Here is a 12,766-nt window from a genome sequence, read left to right as displayed (position 1 = left end):
TCCATCTCATTCCTGACTGTTACCATACTTATACTGACTCTAATGATCCCCAATTACAGTCCTTGTAGTTACTAATGAATGAAGTTGTTATTTTTCTTTGCAAATGCTGTTTTTTCCTATTTGTCATAAAATCACCATCTTATTTGACATTAAGTAACACTTTTCATTGCTTATGTCTCGCTTTCCAGCTTCTTCTTACCCATGTCTTTTCTGATTATCAAAATATCTTGGTGGTGCTATACTTTTGACGAGGTTATACAAAATTCTCTTTATAACTACTGCCTGTTTTGTGATTATTGTTTATACCCTCAAATTGGTTAGTCACCATTACTGGTTGTTTATGTTGAGACTCATTCTGCTTCCCCTCAGGATGTTTCAAATTTCAGGCGGTAGGAAAACCTCATCAGACAATTCCCGCTTGCCTTGCCTCTGTCTAGCCAGCTTTTGGAGAGCCCTTCAGTCGGGTCAATATTCCAGTGAGATCAAATGTTACGCCAGCTAACGTTAAGGCTTAGATCAAGTTTTTTCTCTCCATTGTTGGTTAACCCTAAGTAGATACGTCTGATCAAGGACTTCACGTCAGGGTTGTTTCAGCAGGTCATGTTAGACAGGTCAAATCTAATGCTTTAAATATCACCCTGGGTCAGAAGGTGCATTTGAAAGATCAGACTCATAAAATGGTTTTCCTTTGAAACTGAAAAGGAGTAGGAAGGCATTTGTTGTTGCTGTTGTTTGCAGTGTCAGTTCAAGAACTATTAGGGCTCAGTCCCATTGAGCATGTGAAAGGACAATGGCTTAATGACAATCAGATTTATATTTATTAGACTATGTGTCTACTATCCGAACTAGATTTCTGCAGAATGTTGGTGTAACCAGGGAATTATAAGGTTATCATTGAGAACCTATGATAAAAAAAAAAATTAAAAAAAGAAATTTCCATCCTGGAGACAGGATTTTCGAGTTGCTACCCATCTCTGGTCACAGTGTTAGATTCCATAGTCCTTGAGTGATGTGAATATCCCATGCCTTTTAGAAAGTGGTCAAATGTAACATATGTTCTATTTGGGATAACAGGTTCTTAATACAAATTCTAGTACTTTTATAGGTTGAGTCCCATTCAGGATTCGAACCCATACCTCTCAATGTAAGTCACCTAATTGCCATCACACAAAGTCATGAATGATTGATAAGAAGTCAGTGAAACTGACAACATTGTCCAAACTCCTAGCCGCCGAAAACAAGCAAGGTAGTGTCATTTGAATATGAAAAAGGAATTCCGACTATATCATGAGCATGTGTTTATGAATCACTATCAAACAGTGATGATACTAGGTGTTCGCGAAAAGGTGATCGTATCCTGCCCACCGGTGGCAAGTGTCACAAACACATACAAATATAAGTTCATTGTTCACCTAAAAAAACATATGGTTTAAGTCAAGATAGGGAATTGCATCGGACATTCGCAAAAAGTGCATTAGCTCAGGCACTCGGGTAGTCAGACAGGATCAGGTACAACTGATCAAAGCAAGAGTAGAAGCTGTTGCAAATTTTACAGTTCCTACAAACAAAAGCAACTTATGATATTTCTGGTGTGGCTGAACAATATTTCTGATGTAGAAGTCCCTCCCACTAATTTTTTGGCCAAAACGATGCTCTTTCTGGAGTCATTTGATTGGATCAGAATACAAAGGCAGTTCTCCAGCATGCGGTATATGTATTTAATGTTTTTTTCTAATAGAGTGCTGGGTGTACTTTCTCCATGAAATCGTCAATGTTCAAGAGTGATGGGTTAACTTTCTCCTTGAAATCGGCAATGTTCAAGAGTGTTGGGTGTACTCTCTCCTTGAAATCGGCAATGTTCAAGAGTGTCGGGTGTACTTTCTCCTTGAAATCGTCATTGTTCAAGAGTGTTGGGTGTACTCTCTCCTTGAAATCGGCAATGTTCAAGAGTGTTGGGTGTACTTTCTCCTTGAAATCGGCAATGTTCAAGAGTGTTGGGTGTACTCTCTCCTTGAAATCGGCAATGTTCAAGAGTGTTGGGTGTACTCTCTCCATGAAATCGTCAATGTTCAAGAGTGATGGGTTTACTTTCTCCTTGAAATCGGCAATGTTCAAGAGTGTTGGGTGTACTCTCTCCTTGAAATCGGCAATGTTCAAGAGTGTTGGGTGTACTTTCTCCTTGAAATCGGTAATGTTCAAGAGTGTCGGGTGTACTTTCTCCTTGAAATCGTCATTGTTCAAGAGTGTTGGGTGTACTTTCTCCTTGAAATCGGCAATGTTCAAGAGTGTTGGGTGCACTCTCTCCTTGAAATCGTCAATATTCAAGAGTGTTGGGTGTACTTTCTCCTTGAAATCGGCAATGCTCAAGAGTGTTGGGTGAACTCTCTCCTTGAAATCGTCAATGTTCAAGAGTGATGGGTTTACTTTCTCCTTGAAATCGTCAATGTTCAAGAGTAATGGGTTTACTTTCTCCTTGAAATCGTCAATGTTCAAGAGTGAAGGGTTTACTTTCTCCTTGAAATCGGCAATGTTCAAGAGTGATGGGTCAACTTTCTCCTTGAAATCGGCAATGTTCAAGAGTGATGGGTCAACTTTCTCCTTGAAATCGGCAATGTTCAAGAGTGATAGGTTTACTCTCTCCTTGAAATCGGCAATGTTCAAGAGTGATGGGTCAACTTTCTCCTTGAAATCGGCAATGTTCAAGAAAGTTTTCACGGCATTCACACTTTCTCCTCTTGAAGAATGTAACGTGGCAGTGGGGATAGTTGTAAATATATTTGTAGGTACTGTGAGGTATTTGTAGTAATTGTTAGAGGCAGCCAAAAACTGAAGCGCTGGTAAAATGTTGAACGCTGTTGGTGGCAACCATTGGAATTTAGCGCCACCGCATGAACCTTGCAGGCTTAATCATTCAAGACGTTTTGGGATGTGACAGTTTCTAGAGGGCATGCTGTAACTATATACGAGTGACTCTGTCTTGTCCACTTGTTAAGTGCATCTTCCCAAGGCAAGGGAGTTAACTGACTTAAAGTCCAGTTTCCACCCTTGCCGAACTAGGCTGGTATTCAGGAGTTACATTTTGGCTGGATTTCGCGTATCGAACTGGACATCCTGTTCTAAACAACATGGATTTCAACGTGCAGATTTCGACCGATTGCAGGATTTGTAAAGCATGTGTACTGTCAACTGGGCGTCGACAGATGCTTTCCAAATCTTTTTCATGTTTTTAATCAAATGTGCTCAAATGATTTGATGCACTTCGCGAGGTAAGACCCGTTTTATTACAATATAGACCTTGATTATCGATCGATCGTCTTGACTGGGCACCGCCATGTCATTTAAAGCAAATGCAAGTGATGTGAGAGGTGGAATCTGATCGGTCAATAGGAAGGACATAGAGGGACATAGCTCGTAATATCCACTGGTGGCGCTACAATCGAGCCCCGGAATTCCAGCGTAGTTCGGCAAGGGTGGAAACTGGACTTTTGTAGTCAGTTAACTCCCTTGATTCGCGAAGATGTCAACTTGTGCTGAGATTGTTAACAGATTGTTTGATGTTATCCAAACCAATTTGTCCTGGTCTGAAAGAGATGTAATAGATCCTACAGTGCCACAGGATTTTAAAGAACTTTATATTGTCTATAAAATATTATGGCATCTAACATAAGATATATTATGTGGCGTGTTTTATCTTTGTCCACATATAGACACTCGCACCAGTGTTATTGAATGCTATATGATGCCTGTGATAGGAAATACTTAAATTGGGCTTCTCATATTAGAAACTGGTGTCTAGTTACGGCTTCGGGCATGTAGGATATCCCAGGGAGTTGGTGATAAAGAAGCATTTATCTTTGTTCTGAAAAAAACGTATCCTTGGCTGATACATAAAACATTCATTCACTTCTCATAGATGAACGATCACTGTTATTTTTTTCCACCATGACATCAGAACTTCAGTTTGAATCGTATGTCCAAAATATTAATGTACTTTAACACAGAAGGCCTGGATAAAATTTAGAAGTGGATATAATACCTTTGGTGTTAAAAACGTACGTAAAGGTAAATGCAATGTAGGTGATGGAGACTCTCTCTACTTTCATGTCTAGAAGATGAAAAGCACGTTTGTTTCGTATGTCCTCTGTATAACGATTCACGGACACGTTGTAAAGTTTAACAAACTACCATGCCCACGATATGTCTATAAATAATTGTAGAATATTTGAGAACATATTTCATCTGTCAAAATATATGCATAAAGTATTTACAATAAGCCGGAGATGTAATGTTACCCAAACATCATGCTGCAGGTGCAATATAAGATTACTGTATAATAAACATGTATGTAAAATGGGTCATATGGCCTTGAAAAACAATAAACTGAATCAATCGTAGAATCGTAGATTTCTTATGAATATGTAGTTTTTATTTACCTTACATAGCTCCTCTGCACACCATCCAATAACGGGGCGGTTGGGTAGCCTAGTGGTTTAAGCTTTCGCTCGTCACGCCGAAGACCCGGGTTCGATTCCCGACATGCGTACAATGTGTGAAGCCCATTTCTGGTGTCCTTCGCCGTGATATTGCTTGAATATTGCTATAAGCGGAGTAAAACCATACTCGCGTAAAACCCTACTCACTCACTCACTCACTCATCTAATAACGGTCCATCACAGCACGTTATAGTGGCATCGGATGCCAGTCATCTTTTTCTTGGACTGATGTCATATAAGTTGGCAGCCATTATGGACGTGAGGTTTCCCTTGTTCATTGTGAGCTCTTTCAGGGAACCTGTCTTCCAAACTCTCAGTTATCCGTACCTTTGGTCAGATGTAGGACGAAGTCAATGACCACAGAGCTACAAGCATAGTCGCCTTTTATGGCAAGCATGGGTTGCTGAAGACCTATTCTACCCCGGATCTTCACGGGGGAGACAAGCATGGGTTGCTGAAGACCTATTCTACCCCGGATCTTCACGGGGGAGACAAGCATGGGTTGCTGAAGACCTATTCTACCCCGGATCTTCACGGGGGAGACAAGCATGGGTTGCTGAAGACCTATTCTACCCCGGATCTTCACGGGGGAGACAAGCATGGGTTGCTGAAGACCTATTCTACCCCGGATCTTCACGGGGGAGACAAGCATGGGTTGCTGAAGACCTATTCTACCCCGGATCTTCACGGGTCTGCCAGAGGGTGTGGTGTAAGGCCAAACAAAAACCTTTGTAGTATTTTATTTGAAACTTCATCACTGTACACCTATGTACTGTTTTGCTTGCAGGCGACGGCTCAAACCAATAGAACTCATCCCCGAAGCACAGTTATCAAGGCTGAAAATTCCATGGTTCCACCTGTCTTAAAATGCTTTCTGTAGCCAGAGAGGGCGACAATTAAAGGCACAACCGAAATTACATTTGCTTTTGAAACTTTCTCAGCTATGCCCACAGAATGTATATCTTGGTGACTCTGCTTGAGTGATAGGTTTTTGTTTGTTTGATCTTCATATGTCATATGAAACAGGAAGTAATATACTTAAAGGCAAAAGCAAAAATGACTTTGCTCAACATTATGATACAATGAAAAGTGTTTGGTATGCAACTTGTTTTTCAATACAGGAAGGGACATAATCCAAACTGGAAGCACTATTAACTAACTTACATATTAAGCTACAGCCATAATACTTTCTCGGTTGAAGTTCTAATGTATTAAGCGGGGGCACAGGTGCGATTCGCTGTGCAGAGTTGCGTCCCTTGGGCACGCCAGAAACCAATGATTGTGGGTTCGAATCCCGGTACGCCCCGATTAAGAAACTATGAACCTTTCGTTTCTCGTAATAAATCAGATAAATTTTAGGACTGCTTCCGTGGTCAAGTTGAAAGAGTGTCTGCCCGGAGTGGGGGCTCGGTGGTTCGATCCCTTGCCACGTCATGCCAAAATATGTTAAATTATGGTATTTTTTGTTACCCTGCCTGGCATTCTGCATCAAGGGAAGAAAAGCTGGTTATCTCTACGTCAGTATTATAAATGTGTGTGATTGGGGTACCCATGTTAAACAGCAGATGGTAACACTGCGCACACAACGCTTGCAGTATCCACTTACTGATAATGTTATTATGATATAATTACTCTTGTTTGAGTTTCAGTTTAAGCTTGTACAGCAGTATCAAACAGGTCAACATGTGCCCTCATGTTGCACCAGTGGTGAGCAGTGAATTAATCAATAGTCATTACTTTCTGGAGGTGAGGTGAAATGAGGTTTAACGTCGCGTCCATGATTATTGGACTAATATAGCACGTGAGTGCGGACGAATGCCAATTCTATAGTGCCAGCCCACTGAGATACCATGCCACAGTTTGACATGAATACCCAACTCAGACGCTAAATATTTTTTCCCCGAGCCGACCAGTCCTTGTTTTAGCCGAGCGCCAGACAGGGTAACAACAAGTACCATTTTTTAAACAACGTTTTGTAAAATTCGGCCGGGGATTGAACCCCACTCTCCATCTAGGCCAGGAGACAGTCCTTCTTCCTTGAAATGGACAACTTTTGGTTTCATTTCTGTGAAACTCCATTATTCCAAGTATTCAATGCACCACTGTGTGTGTATATATGTATTATCTCACTTACCATAATGTTCAATAAGGGGAATCACCACTGGGAAGTACACTGGTTTCATACCTAGAAATAGATCTGACGACATCCAACCCTTCACATTCGTATCTCCGATCAATCAGCGACTGGCGACAAACCTGTGTACCTGTGCATATACCTGTAATCAAGCAGACATTACTGCCACATTGTGCACTGACAGCCTCGCACTCAACACCATGGAGAACCATGTAAGTAATGCTGTCAACAGTGTCCTGGTGATAAATGTACAGTTTTAACCTTAAAATTTATATAAATTACTTTACCAACAGCAAGTGTGGCAAGTGTATTTATGATGCTTTAGTGTCATTCCTCTTGTTAAAAAGACTGAAAACTTTCTCTAAGTATCTATTCTTTTTCCAGAACTCCTACCAATCATATCTTGAATTCGTGACTACTGAAGCCGATCCTCCATCACTGAAGCTGACCATAAAATGGCATGACATGTCCAAGGTACTTGTGACAGTCAGTGACCAGCTTGGCCAATTGAAAAGACTTACGCTGTTTGAAAGGAGCAAAGTCAATCGTTTACGTTGTTCAGGATTTTCAAACTCTGAGCAGTATACTATCGAGGTTTTTGGCCTGAGACAGTCCACCCCAACAAATCAAGTCAGACCCTCGCCTGCTACAGTCTACTCTGTGGAGGCAGGAAAGAAAGTTGTCATTTCTCGAGTTTCTGGACTTCAAGGTAGGTCAATATTTGTCGGTTTTAGTGTGTGTGTGTGTGTGTGTGGCTACTTGTATTAATCCAGATGAATGCTGGTTTGATAGTGCTGGCGTACTGAGATACCATGCCGTAGTTTAACAAGGATACTCCACTCAGACACAGTATACTGACTCCGAGTCCCTTTATACCCTTAATGCTGAGAACTAGGCATGGTAATAAGTGGGATCCTTTAACACCTTGTTATGATGCACGGTCCTTCTGCACTCCTGGCAGACGCTCTATCCACTAGGCAGTGGTCTTCAGCTGGATAGGTGTGCAATCTCATTAAAATCAGAACTTAGTTTTCGCTACCGCTATTTAAAGATCTGAGGACATTCCATTACGGTTCACGTCAGAACGACCGTTCGCGAACTTTGACCAACCAGTGAAATGATTGACAAGAAATTGATATGAGCCAACCAGGAGGCAGCTTTTTTTAGCTTTACGACACTAGTTTGAACTTGGCGACTACGTTTCGAAACATATTTTGACGTATTCTCGATTAAAACTTTTACAACTAATCAAAAGAACATTCTGGAATGGCTTATAGATGGCCTAGATTGTCAAAAAAACGTAACTGTCGTTACCTCTGTTACATCTTTCGAGGTTGCATGATGAGAAAACACATTCTGACTGTCAGTTTCATGATCTGATAAGCGACGCTCTGATTGGTTGGATGGAAGGTCGTTATGATGTGAACCGTAATGGGATGTCCTCAGATCTCTGCTTAGCGGTAGCGAGAACGTAGATCTGATTTTAGTGAGATTGGATAGGTGTGCTATGAACCTATCACCGACAATCCCCTTGTTTCCCGCATTATCCACTGAATAAAGCGGTAGATGGGACGAGGCTTCAACATAACCTCAACAAAACAGATGGTGTCAGTTTGAAATGCCTTGAACAATTACCAAATGTCCAGTATCATAAAACCAAATATTTATTTGAGATTAAAATATTGATTTATTTTCGCAAATTAGCATAAATATATGCTCTCCTAAAAAGTAGGGGATTGTAAAGTATTCATGTTATGATCGGTCGTCAAACCATGCAATTTCTCCGTGGGGAACACTTCAGTGAAAAGTCGTCAAATCTCTCTCAGACATTAGTATTGTTAATTTTATTTAGCCATAGCACCACGTAAAATCTCTACTAGTGCTTTAATGCACTGTATGCGATCAGGATAGGAACGTGTCATCTACAATGTGATTAACACATAAGGGCTATTCGCATGCTTCAAACTGGTAGGTTTTAGCGAGAGGTATCGTAACTGACTACTTCCAGTAGCAAAAACATCCCCCGAATGCATTGACTAGCCATCAGTCCTGACCCTTTCCCCAAGAAAGCACCCCATGGACATGCTTGGGAGACGTGTACGCCGTCGCTAAACACATTTACTTAAACCGAACTGGACCAGGCACTGCTAGAGGACATTTCAGATGACTGGATCAGTAATGGCTCGTTGGTTGTTCGCACCCTTACAATACACCGCCAACAAGTTCTGTTGGTTGTTTACACCCTTACAATACACCGCCAACATGTTCTGTTGGTTGTTCGCACCCTTACAATACACTGCCAACGTGTTCTGTTGGTTGTTCGCACCCTTACAATACACCGCCAACATGTTCTGTTGGTTGTTCGCACCCTTACAATACACCGCCAACATGTTCTGTTGGTTGTTCGCACCCTTACAATACACTGCCAACGTGTTCTGTTGGTTGTTCGCACCCTTACAATACACCGCCAACATGTTCTGTTGGTTGTTTACACCCTTACAATACACCGCCAACATGTTCTGTTGGTTGTTCGCACCCTTACAATACACCGCCAACATGTTCTGTTGGTTGTTTACACCCTTACAATACACCGCCAACATGTTCTGTTGGTTGTTCGCACCCTTACAATACACTGCCAACGTGTTCTGTTGGTTGTTCGCACCCTTACAATACACTGCCAACATGTTCTGTTGGTTGTTCGCACCCTTACAATACACCGCCAACATGTTCTATTGGTTGTTCGCACCCTTACAATACACCGCCAACATGTTCTGTTGGTTGTTTACACCCTTACAATACACCGCCAACATGTTCTGTTGATTAGTATGTTACACCTTGTCCTTCTTATCCATCCATCACCATCACTCTCCCATTGTATTTCAGTAATCATCTGTAATTATCAAACATCACCTTCATTTTATGGAGGGTATATGTAGGAATACATGTATAACTCAATCTGGTTGTTTGTTTGTTCGTTGTTTAACACTGCTCTCAGCAATTAATAACATGATATCTAATACCTCAATCTGACAGCACAGAGTAAACGTATTCATTTATTGCAGAGAGGGTAGAAGTCGTAGACCTGGGTGTTTCCCAATATCATTTCTTTAGTGACAGAATGATCGACATGCTCAAGACACAGGTAAGCACGGGGTGTCCTTGCATGCAATTGAAACGATCTCTTAAAACTAGGTGCATGGGTTTAGAACTTCATGCACAAAGCCTAACACGTTGAGTAATATCTACAGTATAGAACACCTTGACGTGGGCTGAAGATTGGGCAAGATTTAAGAATTAAACTTTCACTTTGACTGAGTTAATTGGAGTATGAACCTTGAGACAGCAAGGGCCAAACTGCATGTTGAAACGTTCATACTTCAATGAACTCACACAGTGAATGTGAATTCTCATTTTTTTTTCACATAACTATATTTTCATACCTGTGACTGGCCTTTCGCCCTATGGAAAGCGCCTCTCACCCAATGGAAAAGCGTATATAACGTAAAATAGTAAAATTGTGTGTGGTTGTCATCAAGTAAATTCATCAATTGAGTTTTTGATGTGGGAAATGTGAATTTTAACCCATCCATATATGTCCCACAAACAGTTGAAAGGAAGCATAGATTTCCATTATCAAAACTAGTTTGATCCTCTTGCACACATCAAGTTCTTGAAAATTTAAATGTTGTTCAAAATAGTTGAATTACATAAGATCACACCACAAATTTCATTTGATAAATGTCTTGGTAACTTCAACAGGACCTCCTTCTGATGGAGGTGAAAGAGAGGTCTCAGTTGGACAACAACTATCAAAAACTTCCAGGACCTTCTGACAGTGAGGCAGGCCACAGACCTCCAGTAGACTACATCCTTCAACCAGCAACATATTCCAGCTGTACAGCAAGTCTGTGTGTTGTGTTCTGTGAGGGAAGTCAGAAGGAGTATGTTGTGATGTCTTCCACCCCGGTAAGCACTGGCATACAACTCCTGCCAGTCTGTCGGTCCAGGACCAAATACAGGGTCAGGGCTGTCGGACTCAAAGATTACCAAGTGTATCGTTTTGACCAGCCATCCCCTGTCTGCTACCTGTACGAATGTCATGAATCAACAAAAGCCTTCTCCATCAAGACTTGTAAGTTGGACATATTTTTTATTTTTTTCAATCCTAGATCTTGTTAACTCTCTCAATGCTCCTTTTTATGACATTATTTTAAAATCCTGAAAACTGAAAGTGAGAAAATTAGAATCCGGATACAATGGGGTAGCATGTAAATAAAATATTTAGCACACAATAACAGAGATAAGACAGACCTTTTCAGGAAGTTTTGGCACATGACATTCTTCATCTTTCAGGCATGTCCAAAGAGGAATTACAACAGCTGAAAACCATGGCAGTCACTTACTGTCGGAGCAAGTCTCGGTACCCTGGGAAATACACCATCAAACAGTTCTACCGCAATAAGCCTGTGCACTACTACACACACATCATGTCCAACAGAGGTGGAGTGATGGAGAAGTACATCAAGGACAACAATGGCGACCCATATTCTGCGATCAACAAGAAGATTAACGGACTCTTCTTCAGTGGGTCACTGGATGCCCGCACACGGAAGCCACCAGACTTCTCGTTCTTTGGAGACAAACGACTTTTCATCCCTGCAGAGGAACTGTTTACATGGGACACCAGGATGTATTTTGCAGACTTCTACTGTCACAATGTCGTCCACTACGTCACAGTTGTGGTCACAAAGAAGGAATCAGCTGAAGACAGATTCTGTGAGGGAAGACTTATTGAACTGGACTTAAAGGATAATCCTTTTTTCACCATCAAAGAAGAGCCCTCATACATAGCTCTGGATGGAACATCCTACCAGGATTTGGGAGACACATCATACCTATACAGAAAGCCTTTCTCAATGCATGACAGACTTGCACAACAAACAGGGCTCATGAGTACTGAACACTTTGTTTCTGCCATGTATCAACCCCCATCCAGGCAAGTTAGGCAACTGGCTTCATCTCTGGGTGAGTGTACTGCCAGTTACTCCAGATCTGGAGGAAGGGTGGCTAAGAAGACATTCACAATGGTGTCGGTTGACGAGTTCCATGTGGAGTTTTTGTACACAGAGGATGTCGACATCAGAGGGTTACAGAGCAGATGCGGGGAGGGCAAGGTGTATTTTGAGTATGTTTGTACTCGAGGAAGAGGTCAGAGCCGGACAGAAGGAATTCCAAAGAAGGCATCATGCAGAACATGTAACCTTGAACGACATCCCACCTTTTTCTAAATGTGAACATGAAAAGATATGTCATATTATCATCAATACTGACTTATACTCAATGTGATATCAATACAGACTGTGGCTTAATTAGGAGATAAACCTACTTTTGTTTTGAAATTTGATGTAGTCCCACTGTAGATTAGATACCTCTTATTTTAATTTGGAACTGCGAGCACTTTAGCAGGATGTTTCAAATGTATCTACTCTACAGTGGAACTACATCAAGTCTGTACTCTACAGAGGTTCATCGCAACCTGTTGTGCACTGTTTGGACTCACCAAGTCATTTCTTGGAAATCAGTGAGAGAAGTCTGTTCTTGGAAATCGAATATGCCATTTGCATTGTAGGGGTGACAGGTTGTAGAAATATTTTTTAAAATGCTAAACGAATATATTTTTCCAACAAACTTTATGAATTACCATTCTACTATTTATTTTACATGTGTCAGTCTTATTAGTTGGGCCGGAGAGCGGAAGGTCGGAGGTTCGATCCCCGGCCGCGTCATACCAAATGACGTTAAAAGATGGTACTTGTTGTTACCCTGTCTGGCGCTCGGCATTAAGGGGATAAAACAAGGACTGGTCGGCTCGACGTCAGTATACTGTGTCTGAGTGGGGTATTCATGTTAAACTGTGGCATGGTATCTCAGTGGGCTAGCACTATAAAACGGCATCAGTCCAGACTTGCACACACGCACACACACCCACACGCACACACGCACGCACGCACGCACGCACGCACGCACGCACACACACACAGAGATATTTGACACAAGGAATCTACATGATTTGACCTGTCACTTTCAAAGCCAGTGTGTGAAAGCAATGAGACATTTGTGGCCCAGAAACAGTGGTTCA

The 12,766-nt window shown here is 41.5% G+C and overlaps 1 protein-coding gene across 1 annotated transcript; it reads left to right on the top strand.

Annotated features, from left to right (window-relative positions):
* Positions 1 to 6,668: 6,668 nt before the first annotated feature.
* Positions 6,669 to 12,376, top strand: LOC124115306. Its single transcript, XM_046476231.2, has 5 exons — positions 6,669 to 6,839; positions 7,012 to 7,336; positions 9,690 to 9,769; positions 10,387 to 10,759; positions 10,981 to 12,376. The coding sequence occupies exons 1-5, from the start codon at positions 6,828 to 6,830 to the stop codon at positions 11,913 to 11,915; spliced, it is 1,725 nt and encodes a 574-aa protein (XP_046332187.2). The 5' UTR covers positions 6,669 to 6,827; the 3' UTR covers positions 11,916 to 12,376.
* Positions 12,377 to 12,766: the final 390 nt, after the last annotated feature.

This window comes from Haliotis rufescens, unplaced genomic scaffold, assembly GCF_023055435.1.
Source record: "Haliotis rufescens isolate VD_foot unplaced genomic scaffold, xgHalRufe1.0.p SCAF_5, whole genome shotgun sequence".
In the NCBI taxonomy this organism is placed as follows: domain Eukaryota; kingdom Metazoa; phylum Mollusca; class Gastropoda; order Lepetellida; family Haliotidae; genus Haliotis; species Haliotis rufescens.
The sequence above is the reverse complement of the archived record's forward strand: the minus strand, read 5'-3'. Positions and strand labels throughout refer to the sequence as shown.

Excerpts from the sequence above, each read along its gene's own strand:
- LOC124115306 (XM_046476231.2), top strand. Across the intron at positions 9,770-10,386 it reads TCGACATGCTCAAGACACAG|GACCTCCTTCTGATGGAGGT; the intron begins GTAAGCACGGGG and ends TAACTTCAACAG. Across the intron at positions 10,760-10,980 it reads AGCCTTCTCCATCAAGACTT|GCATGTCCAAAGAGGAATTA; the intron begins GTAAGTTGGACA and ends TTCATCTTTCAG.